At 39.3% G+C, this 18,553-nt stretch overlaps 1 protein-coding gene and 1 long non-coding RNA gene across 5 annotated transcripts in view; one reads left to right on the forward strand and one right to left on the reverse strand.

Annotated features, from left to right (window-relative positions):
• The window catches only part of LOC135202477 (uncharacterized), a 71,695-nt gene extending 57,983 nt beyond the window's left edge, over positions 1-13,712 (forward strand). The window contains exon 2 of the long non-coding RNA XR_010311750.1: positions 10,392-13,712. This is a non-coding gene — a long non-coding RNA (uncharacterized LOC135202477). The remainder of the gene's footprint in view (positions 1-10,391) is intronic.
• Positions 13,713-14,964: 1,252 nt separating this feature from the next.
• LOC135202475 (protein Star-like) overlaps positions 14,965-18,553 on the reverse strand; it is a 21,163-nt gene continuing 17,574 nt past the window's right edge. For all 4 annotated transcript variants that reach the window (XM_064231885.1, XM_064231884.1, XM_064231886.1 and 1 more), the window contains exon 6: positions 14,965-15,425. In XM_064231885.1, the coding sequence (XP_064087955.1) occupies positions 15,228-15,425 (198 nt within the window). In that variant the 3' untranslated portion in view covers positions 14,965-15,227. The remainder of the gene's footprint in view (positions 15,426-18,553) is intronic.

The following is an 18,553-nucleotide window of genomic DNA, read 5'->3' on the forward strand; positions in this document are numbered from 1 at the left end:
GCATGAATATTGACTCCTCCACATTAAATCTGCTATCTTCTGTGTAATTGTTCTTAGTAAATAATTTAGGTATAATAATATACTCTGTGAAAAGGGATACTTTTTCAAGCTACATTTCCCCTTTGAACTTTGTTTTATTTTTATGTGCTACATTTGTGTATACAGGCAGTGGCCGGTTTTTGGCGGGGGTTTCCGTTCTCAGCAAGGTGTTGATAAGCGAAAACCGCCATTAACTGAACCTTGGCGATTAATGGCGCCAATAACCAGTTATCGGCGCCATAAGCACCCTTATGGTGAGCCATAAACCATTGTTTGTTCATGAAACTTACCTGTCAGATATATATATATAGCTGTATTCTCCAAAAACAGCTATACATATATATCTGCCAGGTAAGTATGAACAAACTTTATTGTATCATTACAATATCATATTTTAAATTGTTGATTTTATGGCACTAGACAAGCCCAATAAAACTGGATCACCGAAAACCAGAGACTGCCTGTAATATTTTGTAGATGTATTGATTTCTGCTATTGTAAAATTTTTTAGTTCTTGTTGCTAGAGAAACTTTGAATATCTTGTTGGCTGGGAAGCATTAATAGCAACATTTTATATTCTACATATAAATTTCTTGTGTAGGTTAAAGTATTATATTTCACTGTCTAATACATCCGTCAAGCTTCCTGTGCATGTTTTATCTTGCTTAGGTAATGTTAAGAATTGTTTATGTAAAGTGAATTTCAATTGTAATATGGCATCATACACTCATGTCCATCTTCTTCCATCCACATTGAACTTGGTATTTTTCCCTCTTGTCCTTTAGTGCAACTTGTGGTCGGTGATACCAATATATAAGTTCTTTCCTTTGACTTCTTGTATATAGGATTTATTCCAGACCCTTCCTAATAATTGTTTTAAATGTTACTTAAAGTATGTTTGTCTTCCCATGATTAGGTTTGTCTTGTCCTCTGTTCTTCTTGATTATTCACTGCAACTGATGTCTTGGCCAATCATAAGGTGCTAATTTCTTCCCTGAAATGTTCTAGCCAGTGAGAAGGCTGTGATGTTAGTTTGTTTGTATGGGTCTCAGTTCAACTCCAGCACTTTGGAAAAATTTCATATGCAGTTGCTTTTTATATGTTATATATCAACAGTCACTTCAAATGGTATTTATCAATTCACTTCATTATTTATAGCGCTATCCTCAAGTTACTGCTCTTTAAAATTGCATTATGTACAGTGGTGCTCAAATCTCATGCGACATGATTCTTTTTGTATCATCCAGATTCTCAGACTCAACGTGGTGTTGCCAAGTAGTGTTATCATTTTTTTTCTAATGTCATACATGTCGAAAAGTTTGTGAATTCACAGCTAGCCCTATTTTCCTTATGGTTATATAAATATGATCCCTTTTATGCATTGGTAAAATTCGTAATCTGTGTGATTTGAACTGATTTTCTTTTTTTACGCTGCTCAGTTCAAAGTGCGGTGTGATAAGGTTAGCTGTGCCAAAAATGAAAGCACACTTCACATGCCCCTCGGACTGGTCAACATAACTACGTCTGCTGCTGTATGACAGTAGACCTAATAAGCTAAACAGTTATAACAACATTTTCAACGTAGGAATATGAATTAAAACAAGTTTTCTTTGAATGTTGAAACTTTCGACTGTGTTTAAGCTGCCTGTATGTTGCAAAATGTTTTATAGGCCTAAAAAAATAATCTACGCCATCTGAGATATAGATCTTGTTATTAATGAATTTATTTGTAGAGATTATGTTTTTTGACGAATACAATAGGAATATGAATTACAACCAGTTCTTTGAATGTTGAAGTTTTAGGCTACGTTTAAGCTGCCTATATGTTGCAAAATGATTTATAGGCCTAAAAGAATAATCTAAGCCTTATGAGATGTAATGTTACCAATGTTTATATTTGTAGAGATTACCTCTTCTTTGAGGAATAAAAGATGATGATTTTGATTATATGGAGAAGATGACTATTAATCGAAATATCATAAGTATTAATATCAAGGCGTATGGAACACTTGTTTTTGTACAAGTAACTTACCCGGCAGATATATACTTAGCTATGGACTCGGTCGTCCCGACAGAATTTCAAAAACTCGCGGCACACGCGACAGGTAGGTCAGGTGATCCACCATTCCCGCCGCTGGGTGGCGGGCGGGGGGGTCTGGAACTATTCCCGTTTTCTAAGCCATAATTTCTCTGTCGGTTGAACGGACAACACCTATTGTTCGTTCCTCCATCTTGGATTTCAACTCGTTTGCCGAGAATTTGGATTGGTTTTTTGGTGACGTATTCTGTTTTTTCTCTGGCTTGGCATACGCTTATTGTGGACTGTTTTTCGACTTTGGTTTTGACTACTCTTTCACGATGTCTGACGCCTAAGGCTTCACCTATGTTTAGAGTTTGCAGTAGGGAAGACTGTAAGGTTAGGCTGCCTAAATCGGCATTAGATCCGCATAGTATTTGCGCTAAATGCAGGGAGAATGAATGTTCTTTTATTAACACCTGTGTGGAATGCGAGAACCTTACGGAGCTTGAATGGAAGGAATTATCATCATATGTTAGGAAGCTTGAGAGAGATAGAGTGAGGAAGGCTTCAGCTAGGTCATCTAGTAGATCTTGCTCCTTAGAACAAGAAATTAACTCTCCATCTAACAATTTTCCCTTAGCCTCAGCTGCTTCTCCCTGTTCTGAATCCAAAGATTCTTCATCAGAGAGGGAAAATGTAAAAGCTTCAATTAAGAAACTTCAAGCTCAGCTACGAGCTCTAAACCAAGGTAAGAGTGGTGATAGTGACTTTGTGCAGTGTCCCCAGTGCAGTGGGGAGGGGGCGTCTGACCGGTTCCTCATTCTCCTAGGCCTAGACCTCTTCCAAACTCCCAGGACCAGGGGAGGAGGAATGTCGAAAGCCGCAGGGAGGATGCAGAACATCCCCAACGGTCAGGCGTCCCTTCGGCAGATCCTGTTGTTAAGTCCCAGGCTGCCTCGGATTGCCGCAGAAAAGGCGTCCTAAAGGAGTGTTTTTCGGCCTCAGACTCTTCCTCTCCTAAACGAGGATGGAGTTCGGCCTCCCGTTCGCGCCCTTTGAAGAGAGCCTGGAAGGCGCCTAAAGGAGACGCTGCTGACTCCAGCCCAGAGCGTTTTCTTTTCCCGAGGATTGGCCTTCGGGACCTAAGAGGACTAGACAAGAGGAGCCTGCTCTTCAGGATCCGACCAAGAAGTTTTTGGTTAATCTGCAAGAGCAGGTTTAGCGTCGCTCGTAGGCTCTTTTGCTAAGGACTCTACAAGGAGGAAGGATGTCTCGCTCCCTGTTAAGAGTTCCGCTAAGCGTCCTTCTTCGTATAGGAGAGAACTCTCACGTTCTCCAGGGCGTTTATCGCCTTCGTCAAGGGACTCGTCGGATAGGAGTTGTTCTCCTGAGAGAAGAGCCCTTTCGCCCTATAGGCTGGCTTCCCCGAAGCGCCCTCTTAGACACAGCGCATCGAGCAGAAGTCTCGATCGGTTTAGCTACAAGGGACCGGAAAAACCGATTTAGGTATCAGGATCCCTTGGGTCTTCAGGACCAGGAGCCAGACAGACGCAAAGAGGCAGCAAGACGCAAGAAAGGACGTCAAGAGCCTCTTAGAACGCTGGATTCAGGACGTTCAGGATTCTGCTAGAAGGCAGGAATCAGGACGCTTTGAGCCAGGACGCCATGAGTCAGGGCACCAGGAGTCAGGGCAACCAGAGTCAGCGCCAGGAGTCAGGGCGCCAGGAGTCAGGGCGTCAGGAGTCAGGGCGCCAGGAGTTAGGACGCCAGAAAACAGGACGCCAGGAGTACGTTAGGCGTCAAGTGTTAGGGCGCCAAGAGCCTGTTAAGCGTCAGGAATCAGGACGCGGGGATCTTTTCAAGCGCCCTGAATCAGGACGCCAGGAGCCTAGCAAGCGCCACGAACCCGACGAACCTAGACAACAAGAGTCTAGTAGGCACAAGAGTGTTGCCGACAGACAGGAGCCTCACTCTTCGTATAGGAGTGCTAATGTCCGCGCCCTCCCACTTCTCGGGAAAGGAGTTCTTCTCCCGGGAAGAGCCAGATCACTCCAAAACGATCTCCTTCTGTAGATCCGTTGGACCAGGTATCGGAAGACGAAGAGCCTGTAGATGTAGCAGTTTCGGACTACAAGAGACTTTCTCTTTTGCTGCTAAAGGAGTTCGGAGACTCCCTTCATCCTGCGGACCCTCCTTCACCAGGATCGTTGATGTCCAGCACTAAAGCTCTCAAATCGTCTTCCTTCGTTAAGATGCGCCCCGCTCTTTGTATGAAAAAGGCATTGAAAACTTTTTCAGAGTGGTTGACTTCCAGAAGGGAAGCGGGCAAGACAGTTTTTTCCTGCCCTCCTTCCAAGTTAACAGGCAAACCAGGAAGGTGGTACGAGACCAAAGAGCCGATGGGGTTAGGCCTGCCTTCTTCCGCGGATGCGGATTTTGCTTCCTTAGTGGACTCTGCTAGGAGGAAGTCGTTACTGTCTGCTAAGGCGACTTGGGGCATGTGTGAGCTGGACCACCTTCTAAAGGGCCTCTTTTAAACCCTAGAAGTCTTCAACTTTATGGACTGGGCGTTAGGAACATTAGCGAAGAGAGCTCAGGACACGGACTTTGTTTCCATGGAGGAACTTTCGAGCGTCCTGGCTTGTCTGGACAGAGCGGTCATGGACGGTTCTGTGGAAGTTGCCTCTCTTTTTGGAACGGGAGTTTTGAAGAAGAGATCTGTCTTTAGCTCTTTCTTAGCAAGAGCAGTATCACCCTTGCAAAGGACATCTCTTCTTTTTGCTCCTTTATCCCGCACCTTTTCCACAAGAGACTGGTTAGAGAGGTTTCGAAATCTCTTACGGAGAAGGCAACTCAAGATCTCCTCACGCACTCAGCCAAGAAGTTTAGGCCGGCAGTGCCGATAGAGAAGAAAGAGAGCTCTTTTGTTCAGCCCTTTCGAGGGGCCTCCTCTTCTAGAGCCCCTCTTAGAGGTCGAAGACCAGAGAGAAAGAGTAGACCATCTAGAAGGTCCTTCGGGAAGTCTAGATGAACAGCAAGTCCTCCAGACGAAAGTAGGCGCCAGGCTACTCCACTTTGCCAAAGTCTGGGCGCAGAAGGGAGCGGACTCCTGGTCCCTCTCTATCCTGAAAAAAGGATACTTGATCCCCTTCAGGGAAAATCCTCCCTTGACGACAACTCCAAGGGAGTTAACCGCCAGATACACGGATCCGGTCCGAAAGCTTGCTATGTTGCAAGCAGTGGAACAGATGATTTCCAGGAAGCGGTAGAACTGGTTCAGATCTCCAGTCCCCAGGATTTCTACAATCGGCTATTCCTGGTACCGAAAGCATCGGGGGGATGGAGACCAGTTCTAGACGTCAGTGCCCTGAATTTCTTTGTCTTGAAGAAGAAATTTTCAATGGAGACGTCTTCCTCTGTTCTATCTGCTCTTCGTCCAGGGGACTGGATGGTGTCCCTGGACCTTCAGGATGCGTATTTCCATGTGCCAATTCATCCGGCAGCAAGGAAATATCTGAGGTTCATGTTCCAAGGGAAAGTGTTCCAGTTCCGAGCGATGTGCTTCGGACTTTCGACTGCCCCTCAAGTCTTTACGGACATCATGAAGAATGTAGCTTATTGGCTACATCTGGAAGGGATCAGGATCTCGTTATATCTGGACGATTGGCTAATAAGAGCCCAATCGGAGAAAAAATGTCTGGAGGACCTTTTAGTGACTCTAAAGTTGACAAAGTCCTTAGGACTTTTAGTAAATCACGAGAAATCCATGCTGACTCCCCAGCAAAGTATTGTCTATCTGGGGATTCAGATGGATTCTCGGGATTTTCTAGCGTATCCTTCGCAGGAAAGGAGAGAACGCTGCCTAGAAAAGGTGTCAGTCTTCTTAAGGAAAAGAACATTGTTCCGCGAGGGAATGGATGAGCTTGCTGGGGACCCTCTCCTCGATGGAACAGTTCGTTTCCTTAGGAAGACTTCACCTACGACCCCTTCAATTTTATCTGAAGGAGAAGTGGGATTGGAAGTCCAACAATCTGGGAGAGACTTTTCCAATCTCGAAACGGATCAAGGAGAATATCCGTTGGTGGTTAGATCCACAGAAACTAAGCCAAGGAATCTCCCTTCGCTTACAGAACCCGCGCCTAGCGTTGTTTGCAGACGCCTCAGATTCAGGGTGGGGAGCAACCCTAGGTTCGCAAGAAGTGTCAGGCATTTGGGAAGGAGAACAAGTGTCCTGGCACATCAACAAGAAAGAGCTAACAGCCATCATCTAGCTTTGGTTCATTTCGAGGAACAGGTCTCAGGTCTGGGGATTCAGATTCACTCGGACAACACAACAGCCCTCGCTTATATAAAGAAGCAAGGGGGGACGCATTCCTTTTCCCTGTACGAATCAGCAAAGGATCTGCTGATTTGGGCACAGGAAAGGAAGATCTCTCCTCACAAGGTTTGTACAGGGAGAGAAAAATGTCCGGGCAGATCTGTTAAGCAGAAAAGATCAAGTCCTACCCACGGAATGGACTCTCAATCCTCAGATTTGCCAACAACTGTGGCATCTATGGGGAAGGCCCAATATAGACCTGTTCGCGACCAACAAGAACCACAGATTAGAAACCTATTGCTCCCCGATCTCGGATCCTCAAGCAGTAGCAGTAGACAGCTTTCTGCTAGATTGGACGGGCTTGGACGCGTACGCCTTCCCTCCTTTCAAGATAGTAGGAGAAGTGTTGAGGAAGTTCGCTTGCTCGGAAGGAACAAGAATGACCCTCATCGCTCCCTTTTGGCCGGCTCTCGATTGGTTCACAGAGGTGCTGGAGTGGTTAGTGGATTTTCCAAGATCGCTTCCACTAAGGAACGATCTTCTCAAACAACCCCACTTCGACAGGTTTTCACAAAAACCTCCCCGCTCTAAGTCTGACCGCCTTCAGACTGTCGAAGGACTTGTCAGAGCAAGGGGCTTTTCACGAGAAGTGGCGAAGGCTATTGCAAGAGCCAGAAAAGTCTCCACTTCTAAAGTATATCAGTCGAAGTGGGAGTTGTTTAGAAGATGGTGTAGTGAAAAGAAAATATCCTCCTCCAGTACCTCTGTAACTGAAATCGCAGATTTTCTCCTATATTTGAGAAAAGACTGTAACCTGGGCAGTTTCAACAGTGAAGGGTTACAGAAGTATGCTGGCCTCAGTTTTTCGACATAGAGGAATAGATCTGACAAACAATAAAGATCTTCATGACCTTATAAAGTCTTTTGAGACCACGAAAGAACATGTAATCAAGAAGCCTAGCTGGAACTTGGATGTGGTCCTCAAGTTCCTAATGTCTTGGAAAAATTCGTACCGTCTCACGCAGCTTCGTTTAGGGACTTAACAAGAAAAGTCTTTATTCCTTTTTGCGTTAGCAACAGCCAAGAGAGTGAGCGAGTTTGCAAGCTTTGGAAGGTAAAGTGGGGTTTAAGAAAGATTCAGCGATTTGCTCCTTTCAACCATTTTTTCTAGCGAAAAATGAAAATCCCTCAAAGCCTTGGCCAAGAAGCTTTGAGATAAAAGGAATATCTTCATTAACAGGGAGAGAACTAGAGAGGACTTTGTGTCCAGTCAGGGCACTCAAGTTCTACCTGGAGAAGAAGAAGTTGCTGAAAGGTACAGAAGAAAGTCTTTGGTGCTCTGTAAGAGATCCGAAAAGAGCGATTTCTAAGAACGCCCTTACATTCTTCATAAAAGATGTAATAAGGGAAGCTCACCTTAAATGCGAAGAAGAGCATTTCAAGGTTCTCAGAGTGAGAGCTCATGAAGTGAGAGCCATAGCTACGTCGATGGCATTTCACAAAACATGGTCGCTTCAGGCTCTTATAGATTCGACATTTTGGAGATGTAATTCGGTGTTCGCCTCGAATTACCTAAGAGATGTTAAAATTTCGTACGAAAAGTGCTTTGCTCTGGGAGCGTATGTTTCGGCGAATTCAGTGCTGGGAGAAGGGGCTGAGGCTAATCCTTCCTATTTAGTTTAAGGCTTAAATTACTGTTTATTGGTGGTTGTTTTTATTGGTTAATTGTCAGAGGGAATAGCGACCCTCTTACAATTCATAGATTGTAACAAGACTAACCATTGGTCAGGTGATCGGGATTGGCTTCAGTGCTCTTTGTGATTTGTTTAATAACCTTAACTCTGTCATGTAAGAGGGCGAGTCTCCATTGATATGACAAAAGGTCAAGGCTCTACCATGTAAGTGGGTCAGCCCCCATTGGTACGATCCAGTATAGGCTCTGTCGCGTAAGCGGGCTAGCCCCCATTGACACGATCCAAAGAGTTATTCAACCATAGGTTCATTCCTCGTTGAAACTCTTGAGGCAAGCAGACTCATCGACAGTAGTCATGAAGTCTTCAGCCCAATAAGGTAGGAACTATGGATTATGTTATCCAAGAACATAGGTTGTTTTTTCCCTGTTTTTTAATGTATTTAGTTAAGTATTATTTTGTTTTTAGCTGTCTCTTGCCCGCCACCAAGGGTGCCAATCAGCTAAGTATATATCTGCTGGGTAAGTTACTTGTACAAAAATGATATTGTTAAGATACAATAAAGTTTTGTACATACTTACCTGGCAGATATATACGATTAATGGCCCACCCAGCCTCCCCTCAGGAGACAGGTGTAAGAGAAATTATGGCTTAGAAAACGGGAATAGTTCCAGACCCCGCCACCCAGCGGCGGGAATGGTGGATCACCTGACCTACCTGTCGCGTGTGCCGCGAGTTTTGAAATTCTGTCGGGACGACCGAGTCTATAGCTAAGTATATATCTGCCGGGTAAGTATGTACAAAACTTTATTGTATCTTAACAATATCATTTTTCAAGTGGTTTAAAATATTATTTTCTTAAAAGGCCTCCTCGCTTTTGGTGTATAATTTATTCTTTCATAAGGTAACTTGAAGAGCAAGAATGTGTTGATTACCTCATTTGCTTTTTGGCCAGAAATTGTTAATAGAGAGATGTGACTGTTAATTGTAAACTAAAGAAATCTAATACCTAGGCCTAGGAACAATAATTTTTTAAATGTTTAAGAATTATAACAATTAATTACGTATGAAAATCCAAATATTCCTCTAACACATATAAAGTAAGTGTTTTCAAGATAATTTCATTGTCGCTACTCAGTGTAGACCTACTTATTTTATACCGGGTGGTTGTTGCACGGACACTAATGACAGATACGTCACACACGCTCCCCTCACACGTTGATATCGGTGGGCGCATTCTACTTTTGCATATACATATTTACATTTTTTTGTTTTTTTTTTTCAGCATTGACGTGTAAAAGCAATCAAATAGGACTATTTCAAATTTTATGTTGGCTTTGGAAGCATTATTAATGTTATGATAATTTTTTTCCTCTTTTATTTATTTGAACTGATGCTTGATGACGACTTCATTTTGGTCAAATGCTTCAGCGATGTGTGAACGAAAGTTTTGAAAATGTTTCGGAAGAGTTTTTTTCTGAAATTTGCTACACGTGACATTTTCTTACAGTTTTGAAATATATGACAGATTTCACTTTTATGAAACATATTATGTCCATATTGTATGCAATAATCGCGTTTCCGCATTGAAATAATAGATATAAATATGGAGCATGCTAGTTGCCAGTTAGTGAATTTTGAACGAAATCCTATGGAGTCATGTCGCATGAGATTTGAGCATCACTGTACTTTTAAGATTCTTTGCATACAGAATGCAGCATAACGTTGAATTTTATTTGCTGTACTGATATTCTTTTATCACTTTTCATGTTTTACAATGTGCTTACCGGGGTAGTTTTTGTTTCTTTTGTCTGTAAAATATACCAGGTGACTTTGATAATATATAAAAATCCAGGTGAATGAGTTACAACTTTAGAGTTGAAAAAATATTTAACTCACATAGATGGAAGAACTTTCTAGTTAGTGCTCCAAAATTTATCAATGCAATTGCTTTGCAAAATTGTTCTCTAATTACATTTTGTTGATATTTTATCAGTTAGAAGCCTTTGGTTTCCTCAGTAAATATTTTCATAATTCAATTGTGTGTGTGTAATGGAACAGCTTATTTGGTATCTGATATTTGTTTTAAAATTTATTCTCACTACAGTCAACCTCATACCATGCTGGAGTAATAAAACATTTTATGTAGTGAGAACTTGCGAAGGTTTCAATGTAATACCAATGTCACGCTGTTAACTAAAGTTCTAAATTGCATTGGCATCAGTATTGTTTTTAGGTGACTCAAAAATGCTCATTGAGTTTTGTTTTTATATCGTGGCTCCACAAAGGTTTACAAAGAATTGTACTCATTACACTATGATAGGTATTAGGAAGGCTACACTATGATAAGTATTAGGAAGGATTTTTTTTTTAGACAAACTCAGAAATGGTACTATATATGGTTTACCTTCTGAGAATCCCAAGAAACTCAAATAATAGAAACGTAGCCAAAGCCACATGCAGACATTTGCTGGAATTAAATCCTTGACTGCTTGTGTGTTTGGTGTGGGGAGGTTATATTCAAAATCAGGTTGTCTGATATTACCTAGGATGATCCATTCTTTTTATGTATTTTTTTCAAACCAAAATTAGTATGGAAGGACTTTGGAATTGAAAGAAACAGGGTTCAAACCTGCTTCTTATGGAATTACCCCCCCAAAACTCAGGCTTGATTTCTTTGAAATAAAGAACACACTGAATGGTTTTTCCTCTCCATTTCTTGAGGCTCTCACAATTGTTTGTGGATAACAGGAATCAACTGATCTCTTCTGAACTGCATGTAATGAGCCAATTTTTCTTGGTTTATTTCTACAACTTAGGTATTTGGCTAGATTTGAACTAAATTCTTTTTCACCTTCCTTTCCCTGCATTTTCATTGGTGGTTCTGTTTGTATCCCTCAATGTTACATAAGTATATGATCAATAAACAAGAAACTTCTAACATTGCTTAAAGGATGTAATATTTACTTAATGTTTCTGATTGACTTTTCTTTGGATATACTCATTCCTAAACATTTTATTGTGTGCTGCAAATGGGAAGGAAGGATTAGTAATTTTTCTCATTTTTTCAAGAACATATTGAAGTTAAATTGAACAAAAGTTTGCTGTAAAAGTCACAAAAAGATACATATAGACATTTTACTGTAAACTGTGAGGAATCTTTATGCAAAACAAAGATTTGTCTACTTAGAGTTTCATCTTGGGCTAACAGATTTGCTTCATGACACTTTTCAGTCCTCCTGATAATTGACAGTTGTCACATTGAAATTTGTTTTTTTTATTTTTTTATTTTGCAGATTTAGTGACGGGCTTAACTTTCTTTCTAACTATAAGTGGAGTGGAAAACATGCTTACCAATGTTTAAAAATGGTAATTTGTGGGGATTCTGGTGATTCCTGCCAAAGAAAAGTGTGTATGGCTTTGTACTCTCAGGCCTATTTGTTCATATACTGTACTTTCATTCTTCTGATAATGACATAGGCAGTAGAAGTGAAGAAAGGTTCTGTAAACTGAAGCAAATAATTTTAACAATACAATTGACCTTTTAAGGCAAGGAAAACAACTATAACCTTCAAAGTTTAACATTTTTTTGGTGCATAATTGTAGTTTGTTCACAGTCTCTTAAGGTTATATTAAAAATCAGCGTTATTGGACTTCAAGCATAAACTTTATTAATGGTGCTAAATTCCTCAAATAGAGTTTTAAGAATGAGTAACGTTCGGATTTGTCTTAGTTTTCTGCATTTATTGTATCATTGTACCGTGTCTTCAGAGTTACTGTACGGTCATAATGTTGCTTTAACCTTTAAACTTTAGATAAGCTAAATGACACAGTCATTCACGGTCCAGATACTTGACAGATATAGTACATATACTAATTGTTTTAAAGATTGTCTTGCATATGGCATAGACTCTATTTTCTGTCCCTAACCCATTTGATCCCAGCAGGAGGGGGTTCACAATCCACTGTGGTATAGTATCGCTGGAAAAAAATTTCCATAGTCATCTAGCTACTCTTCTTGATAATCCTTTCCAGGAGAGAAACATTTTTATTAAGTTGCAGCAGCAGCCATTACAGACCAGGGAATGTGGACCTGATTCTTCTGTTGATGTAATGGAGGGGTATTAATGTGATCAATGCCACTATTCTCTTGACCACAGCTGCTGTATCATTTATCGCTTTTTATCATTTATGAGGGCTATAAACTGGACTTGGGCTTGAACTGACTTGACTCTTTCAGCACTTTATTTAGGAGGTTTCTTGTGTCACTAAATTTACTGTTGGGACCTTCTTTGGTTCTAAGGTTCTGAAGAGGCTGGTAAAAACTTTCTTACTAACCCTTTTTTAGCAAGTCTCTCTTGTGAGCTGTCACCCTCCCAATGGTTTTCCTCATAGACTTTGCCTCTTCAAAGCATTATGGAGAAACTCACACTCTGGTAAGGTAACTCAAAGAACAGGGTAATACTCTGTAAGCTTTCTGCTCACTCACATTTTATGGTAAAGATGGACAACTAGTAACCAGGATTTTAATGCTCATCCTTTCACAGTTCATACCCATCTTCACTCACTGATAGTGAGGATTGTTTACTCTGCCCTGTGAGAATTGTCTCAAGATCCATATTCGGGTCACCAAGAACTTCAGGAACAACTCCAAAATGTCTCCTGTTAAACAGATCTGAAGAACACATTCTCCTCTAGACTGAAGCTGATGATCTCAGTGGTGTACTTGTGGGAGAGGAGTTTGGGTACTCCTCTTCATCACCACTCCTCATTCATGGCACTGTCAAGAGACACATATTCAGGGTTACCAGTTACTGTAGCTCATATTAGTGGTAGGTGCTCTTAATTTTCTAATCTTGAAAGAGCCTCTTCTATTTTATACTAATATGGTTCTGTTTGTACCCTGTACAAACCTCTGGGGTACCAGGGACTTTATTCTGATCCCTTGGAATAGAGTTTTGTCAACCTCCTTCCTAAATAAAGGTTCATGTGTATATGAGTAATGGAATTTGATGAAAAACTATTTATTTAATACAGTTTTTTATATAAATCCATTAATTGTGTAGTGAGTATCCTCTCTTCTTCTTGGTATCAATTCACATATGGCCACTTGAAAAGCAAGCTTGGATTCCTCACGTACCTGTAACTACTGACATTAGATTGCCACCTCCTGTCTGACAGACACAAGGGTGAACCATGGACTATTAGGACACAAAAATAAAGCATCTACATGATCATTGAGTCATAATGTTGACATTAAAACATAGTTTTGTCTTTTGATTGATTGAGTTACAACTTTTCTTTTAATACAATTCCACCAAGTATTTCTAGAACTGTTTTAATTCATGTATATAACCTCATTTATGAGTTTTTGGATGAAACAAAGCTAATGAATACTTTCAGTACTGTCCAGAAATCATGTAAAAATGTAAAATAGAAAATAATGGGTTACTTTTTTCTTAAAAAATCTCCAGATTTCCTATGTTGGTGACGTCGAAAATTTTTTTTATTGCTAGATAATTCTTGAATACTCAAGTTTGTTGTAGTAGGCAAGAGGATAAACCTGTAAACAAATGTAAATTGTATTGGGACATTTCCTTTTGTTGTAAAAGCAGTGCCGGTGATAATATAAGTATGAAGCAACTGATTAGTTTTTTAAACCTTTTAGACTGGGAGACTTCAGCAATCGTGTGGATATAATAAAAAATGAAAAGTGACCAAACCTCACTAGCTATTGATTTAGATCAAGAGGACAGATTAAGATCTGAGGAATTAACCATGGTTACCTTTTAGAGCATTCAGTCATTCAAAAATTTCCAAGAAATGGCTCAACATTGTACTGGAAGGGAGAGTACATACTGTGATATCTCCTCATTATGGTTATGGGCCGACTGATCATACAAGAATCAGCGAAGCTTCACTGAAGTCATACGTGAACAATGTTCTCTGCCATTTCCATTTTCATCCAAGCCAAACAGCACTATCTAATAAGCAGGCATTTTTCAAGATGTCCAAATGTTGGAAATTGGTACTGTGAATATTCTATAATAAAATCCATATTATTTAACCTCATGGAATGAATATCAAAGGCAAAAAAATTTAAATAAATCTATTGTTTAAGCAGGACTAAGTGTTTTACAATCTTGAACACTGAAAAATTAGCTAAAGGTATTTATAGTATAATATTTTCAAGACAAACAATGAATGAAGGTATTCTTGGGAATTGCATACCCCTCATTTTCAACTTGGACTGCATGCCTGGCCAAAGGCAGACAAACTCTATAGCTTTTTTTTTTTCATTCTACCTAACAAGTGGTAATTTAACGAAACCATGGATAACAGTGGTTAAAACTTATCCAATTATGGTACACTTCTATCTTGCTTAATATATGTTTGCCTGTTTGATTCTTTGTGAGAGACATTTGAATCCTTGTCTTTATAACTGTTTCCGATCTTCAAATTCATACTGTAGGTTGCTGTTCTTTACGATATTTATGTATCTTACCAAAATGCATTGGGACTGAAGTCTGAAGTGTTCATTATCCATAGACCTATAAACTTCAACTGATTTATTGTCGTGAATGTGAAGAACAAAAACTACACAGAAACAGTTCATATTCTTATATGTTGTTCTTAATAAATACCATGATGAGTTGAAACAATCCCTCATTCTTATGTAGACATTAACTTTGCAGAATAGTTATGCAAAATACATGCTTAATCAGTTTACTGCTATTAAAAGAATTTTAATACTGCATATGATAAAACTATTGGGTACTGAGATCTCACTGAATGCTGAGGAATTGTTTCACATCATAAAAAAAAAAAATATTCTTTAAAATAATAGCAATTTAATAAAATCCCATAATAAAACTGATACATTATATGTAGATCTCTTATTTTTTTATAAGGGTTTTCCCATTTTACTATAAAACAGAACTCTAGCAATGCAAAATGTGTCACCAAGTTCCAAATAATACTTCATGCTGACATGAAGCCTTATAAAAATATATTGGATTCCTGCTTAAATTATTCACAAACCTTTTATAAACTACACTGTACTATACAACGAGCAAAATAAATATAAGCCAACAAAGCATCATATACTAATAAAACAAAATGCCATTTGAAGTAGCAAATCCTACATCATAAGAAGCTGCTATAATATTCCCTCCTTGCTATGTCCCTCCATTAATTCTTTTCTTACAAAGATGAGGTCATCCCCTACGGTGGAGTGAAGGGCATAACCTCTCTCCTGTAGAAAAGATGTGAGTGAAGCCCCTCCTTCAGGTACGTGTTTGTATTCAACACACACCACGTGAATCGTGACCTTGTTCCAGGGAAGTGTTTTTAGGACCTGTAAATTTAGATACGTATATAGTCTCAGATATGTATAAAAACACTATTAAATGTCATTGTCACTAACTGAATTATGTAACAAACTAAAAAATATATATTGCAAAAATTCCTACAAAGTCAATGAGTATCAAGAAACTGATTAAAAAAAAGATTTTGTTTACTCTGCAAGCAACATCCAGGATGAACACTCAATCTTGAACTTCATTTTCAGTGAACTTCAGATAACAACAATTATGAATTTATAATTCTCAAAAATGATATTCATACTTGGATTAGCTTATAGTAATTCTTGATAATATCCCAATCTTCAAGTATTAATGTTTCATCATGTGAAGATATAAACCTTAGTCTTACTCAAGGTGGTGTCAATATTTCATAATGCAATACCCTAGTGCCTTACCCTCATGCAGCATAGTCAAGGAATTCCCTCTTGCAGCATAGTCAAGGAATTAAAGGCCTCGGGCAACATTTTTTCAATCCCCTGATACATAATTTATCTTTGAACTTTCCATCTGTCTCAGTTCCCATTCTCCTATTTCAACTGTCCAGCTTCTTCAGTTTCATTTTTCCCCCAGCCTTCCATTATGAAAACCTGCATCAGGATATACAATCCTCAGAAAAAATATATGACTGGATCATCTCTTTAAATGATCATGCAAAAATATATTGTCTACACAACTAATGTTGGAAGTTTGGTTATTTGTGAAGAGAAGGGTAAGCACATATAGGCTTCTTCCAACAGACAACGGTGAGTGTGTATCAAATGAATGGATGAAGCAGAGGTGTACCTCTACCTTTGTAACTTGAACATCTTAAAAGAGGTAACAAGGGCTAGGTTCCCATAATGGAATACCAAAGTGAGAGTAGGTCAAGGTTATGCAACTTTCCAAGACACCATACTGTACTCCACCCACAAGTCCAATTATAAATCAGTATATGAAAAAGGCAAAGAATAAACTCAAGTCTCAGCAATCCTATTCCCCTTTCCTGTTCTACTCCTGGACTGAGACTAAAAATAAAGGATGAAGGATCATAAAACTAGAGCTTTGCATGGAGTGGAAAACTGGTTCAGGGTCAAGTCCACTCAAGAGCCAGGCAACAATGAACTGCTGTAAGGCACTCGAGTGGCTATTAATGAATCCATCCAAGCTGGAAAACTATTTTCAACATATAGGACTGTTGGTACAAAGAGAAGGAAATATCCTGATCCATGGAGTAGAGAATCACCTCTCCCACCAAGCAAGGATGGTGTCACCTCGAGGATGAAACCTAAGGTACACTCAACAGAGGACAAAGTATAGAGCTGCTATGCTAGCTATTTTTCTCTTAAGTCATCACAATTATGGACAAAACTCATCAAGAATGCTTTCATTCAGAAAACAGTGTACTCTCTCATCCCAAGCTAGGGGGACCAAGCCACTACCAACAAGCACTAGTTTTGAACAGATGAAAGCTGAAGGCAAGGTACAGCTGCAAAGCCAGGGGTAAAGTGTGCTGGAATCTAAGTGGACTGACGGATGCTGATCATGGAATGGTCATCATAACAGGCACCCTGAACAATATCCATTACCTGGAAATCCTTCGTACAGGAAGTTATGAAAAGAAGATTGACACAAGTATCTTACTTTGACTAACTGGTCTTGATGGGACCAAGATAATGTTTCTGCTCCTGTTAGACTGACTTCTCCCAGTACTTGGTCCTTGATGGCAGCAAGACCAGTGCTCCTTCTACAAGAGGAAAGACTTTCAGCCCTCTCTGCCATGGTGGCCCACAGATTGGGAAAGACAGAAAAGAGGGAAATAATTCGCTTCAATGGTAAAAGACCCAGAGGACTACAATTGAAGCAACTCTAGTTGAAGGTTATCCATATAAAAGACAAAAGCTTGCAACACTGTAAACACAAACAAAAAATATGTATCTCACAAGCACCTATATACAGCGCATGTTCAATAACTTCCAAAACAGCATCCACAAAGTAAAAGAAGACTTTCAAGACAACTACAATGGACTTATAATACAATGGAAATTTTCCCATTCTTATTCATAGGTAAATACCTGTACATGAATTATTATCTGTTCCTCCTTATATTTTCACCTTAACCCTCTTGCGCACAGGCTGAAAATATAAGGGTGAAAGGTACACGACTTTTCCCTGGATCGAAAAGAACACTTCCTTGGAAAATTTTTTTGGTAAAATTCGGTACATCCGAACTATAACCGATATACACTTCAGGTTAGTGTTATCATGTCGGCAAAAGATTGAATTATTTCCTAAAGCAATCAGAACATTTTACAAGGCTTAGAAATAATAAAAAAAATGTGATGAACATCAAATTTTTAAGAAAAAAAAATAATTTTTTTTATATCATGAAAAATATAATATTTAGGTTTGGGGACTTTGTTTTATACCTAAATTGTGTAGAAATGTTTGATCTTAAACATGGAAGCAATAGTTTGCTATAAATGTAATTGATTAAAAAATGCAAATTTTTTACGGAGTGCAATTTTCAGATTTTTCAAGCTACTTATGTTGATTTGTATCATAGCTAAATAAGCTAGCGGCATAGGGTTTGCGTTTTCTTCGAGATTCATCATTTGTCGACCCAATGGCGTCAACTACGTTTTCTATGATTGACGCATCTTTTTTTTTTCTTAATTTTTTGCGAAAATAACTTACATATGATGTGCCTGGCACGTCATCTCTGCACTTACAGAAAAAAATTTCTTGACTTACGAAAAAAATTTATAGACCCGCTATGTGTCATCATATTATGAAATGGTTAATATGATCACTACAGAAATCACACTAACATTTATTGAAAATATATTATTATGAGATATTCACCAACAAATGTAGTTACCCACTTGGACTTTTTCTATTTCACTGGTGTGTGGCTCGCTATCAGTTTTTTTCCCTCCCAGTGCATTGAAGGTAACGTTGGCTAGAGTTTCTGGAATCTTATTTTCTTGTAAGTTCCCCAATTAAGTGGAATTTTGTTACTCCACAGAGGCGTAAGTTAAGTCGCAACTTATTATTTTGATGTACAGTGCCCAAAGTTAGGTATGATGGAGGGGCAAAGCTCCCTACCCTAGATTAGGTTAGATATTTCCTTGTATTTCCCTCA

The sequence above is a fragment of the Macrobrachium nipponense genome, chromosome 30 (assembly GCF_015104395.2).
Source record: "Macrobrachium nipponense isolate FS-2020 chromosome 30, ASM1510439v2, whole genome shotgun sequence".
NCBI classification, from domain to species: Eukaryota; Metazoa; Arthropoda; class Malacostraca; order Decapoda; family Palaemonidae; genus Macrobrachium; species Macrobrachium nipponense.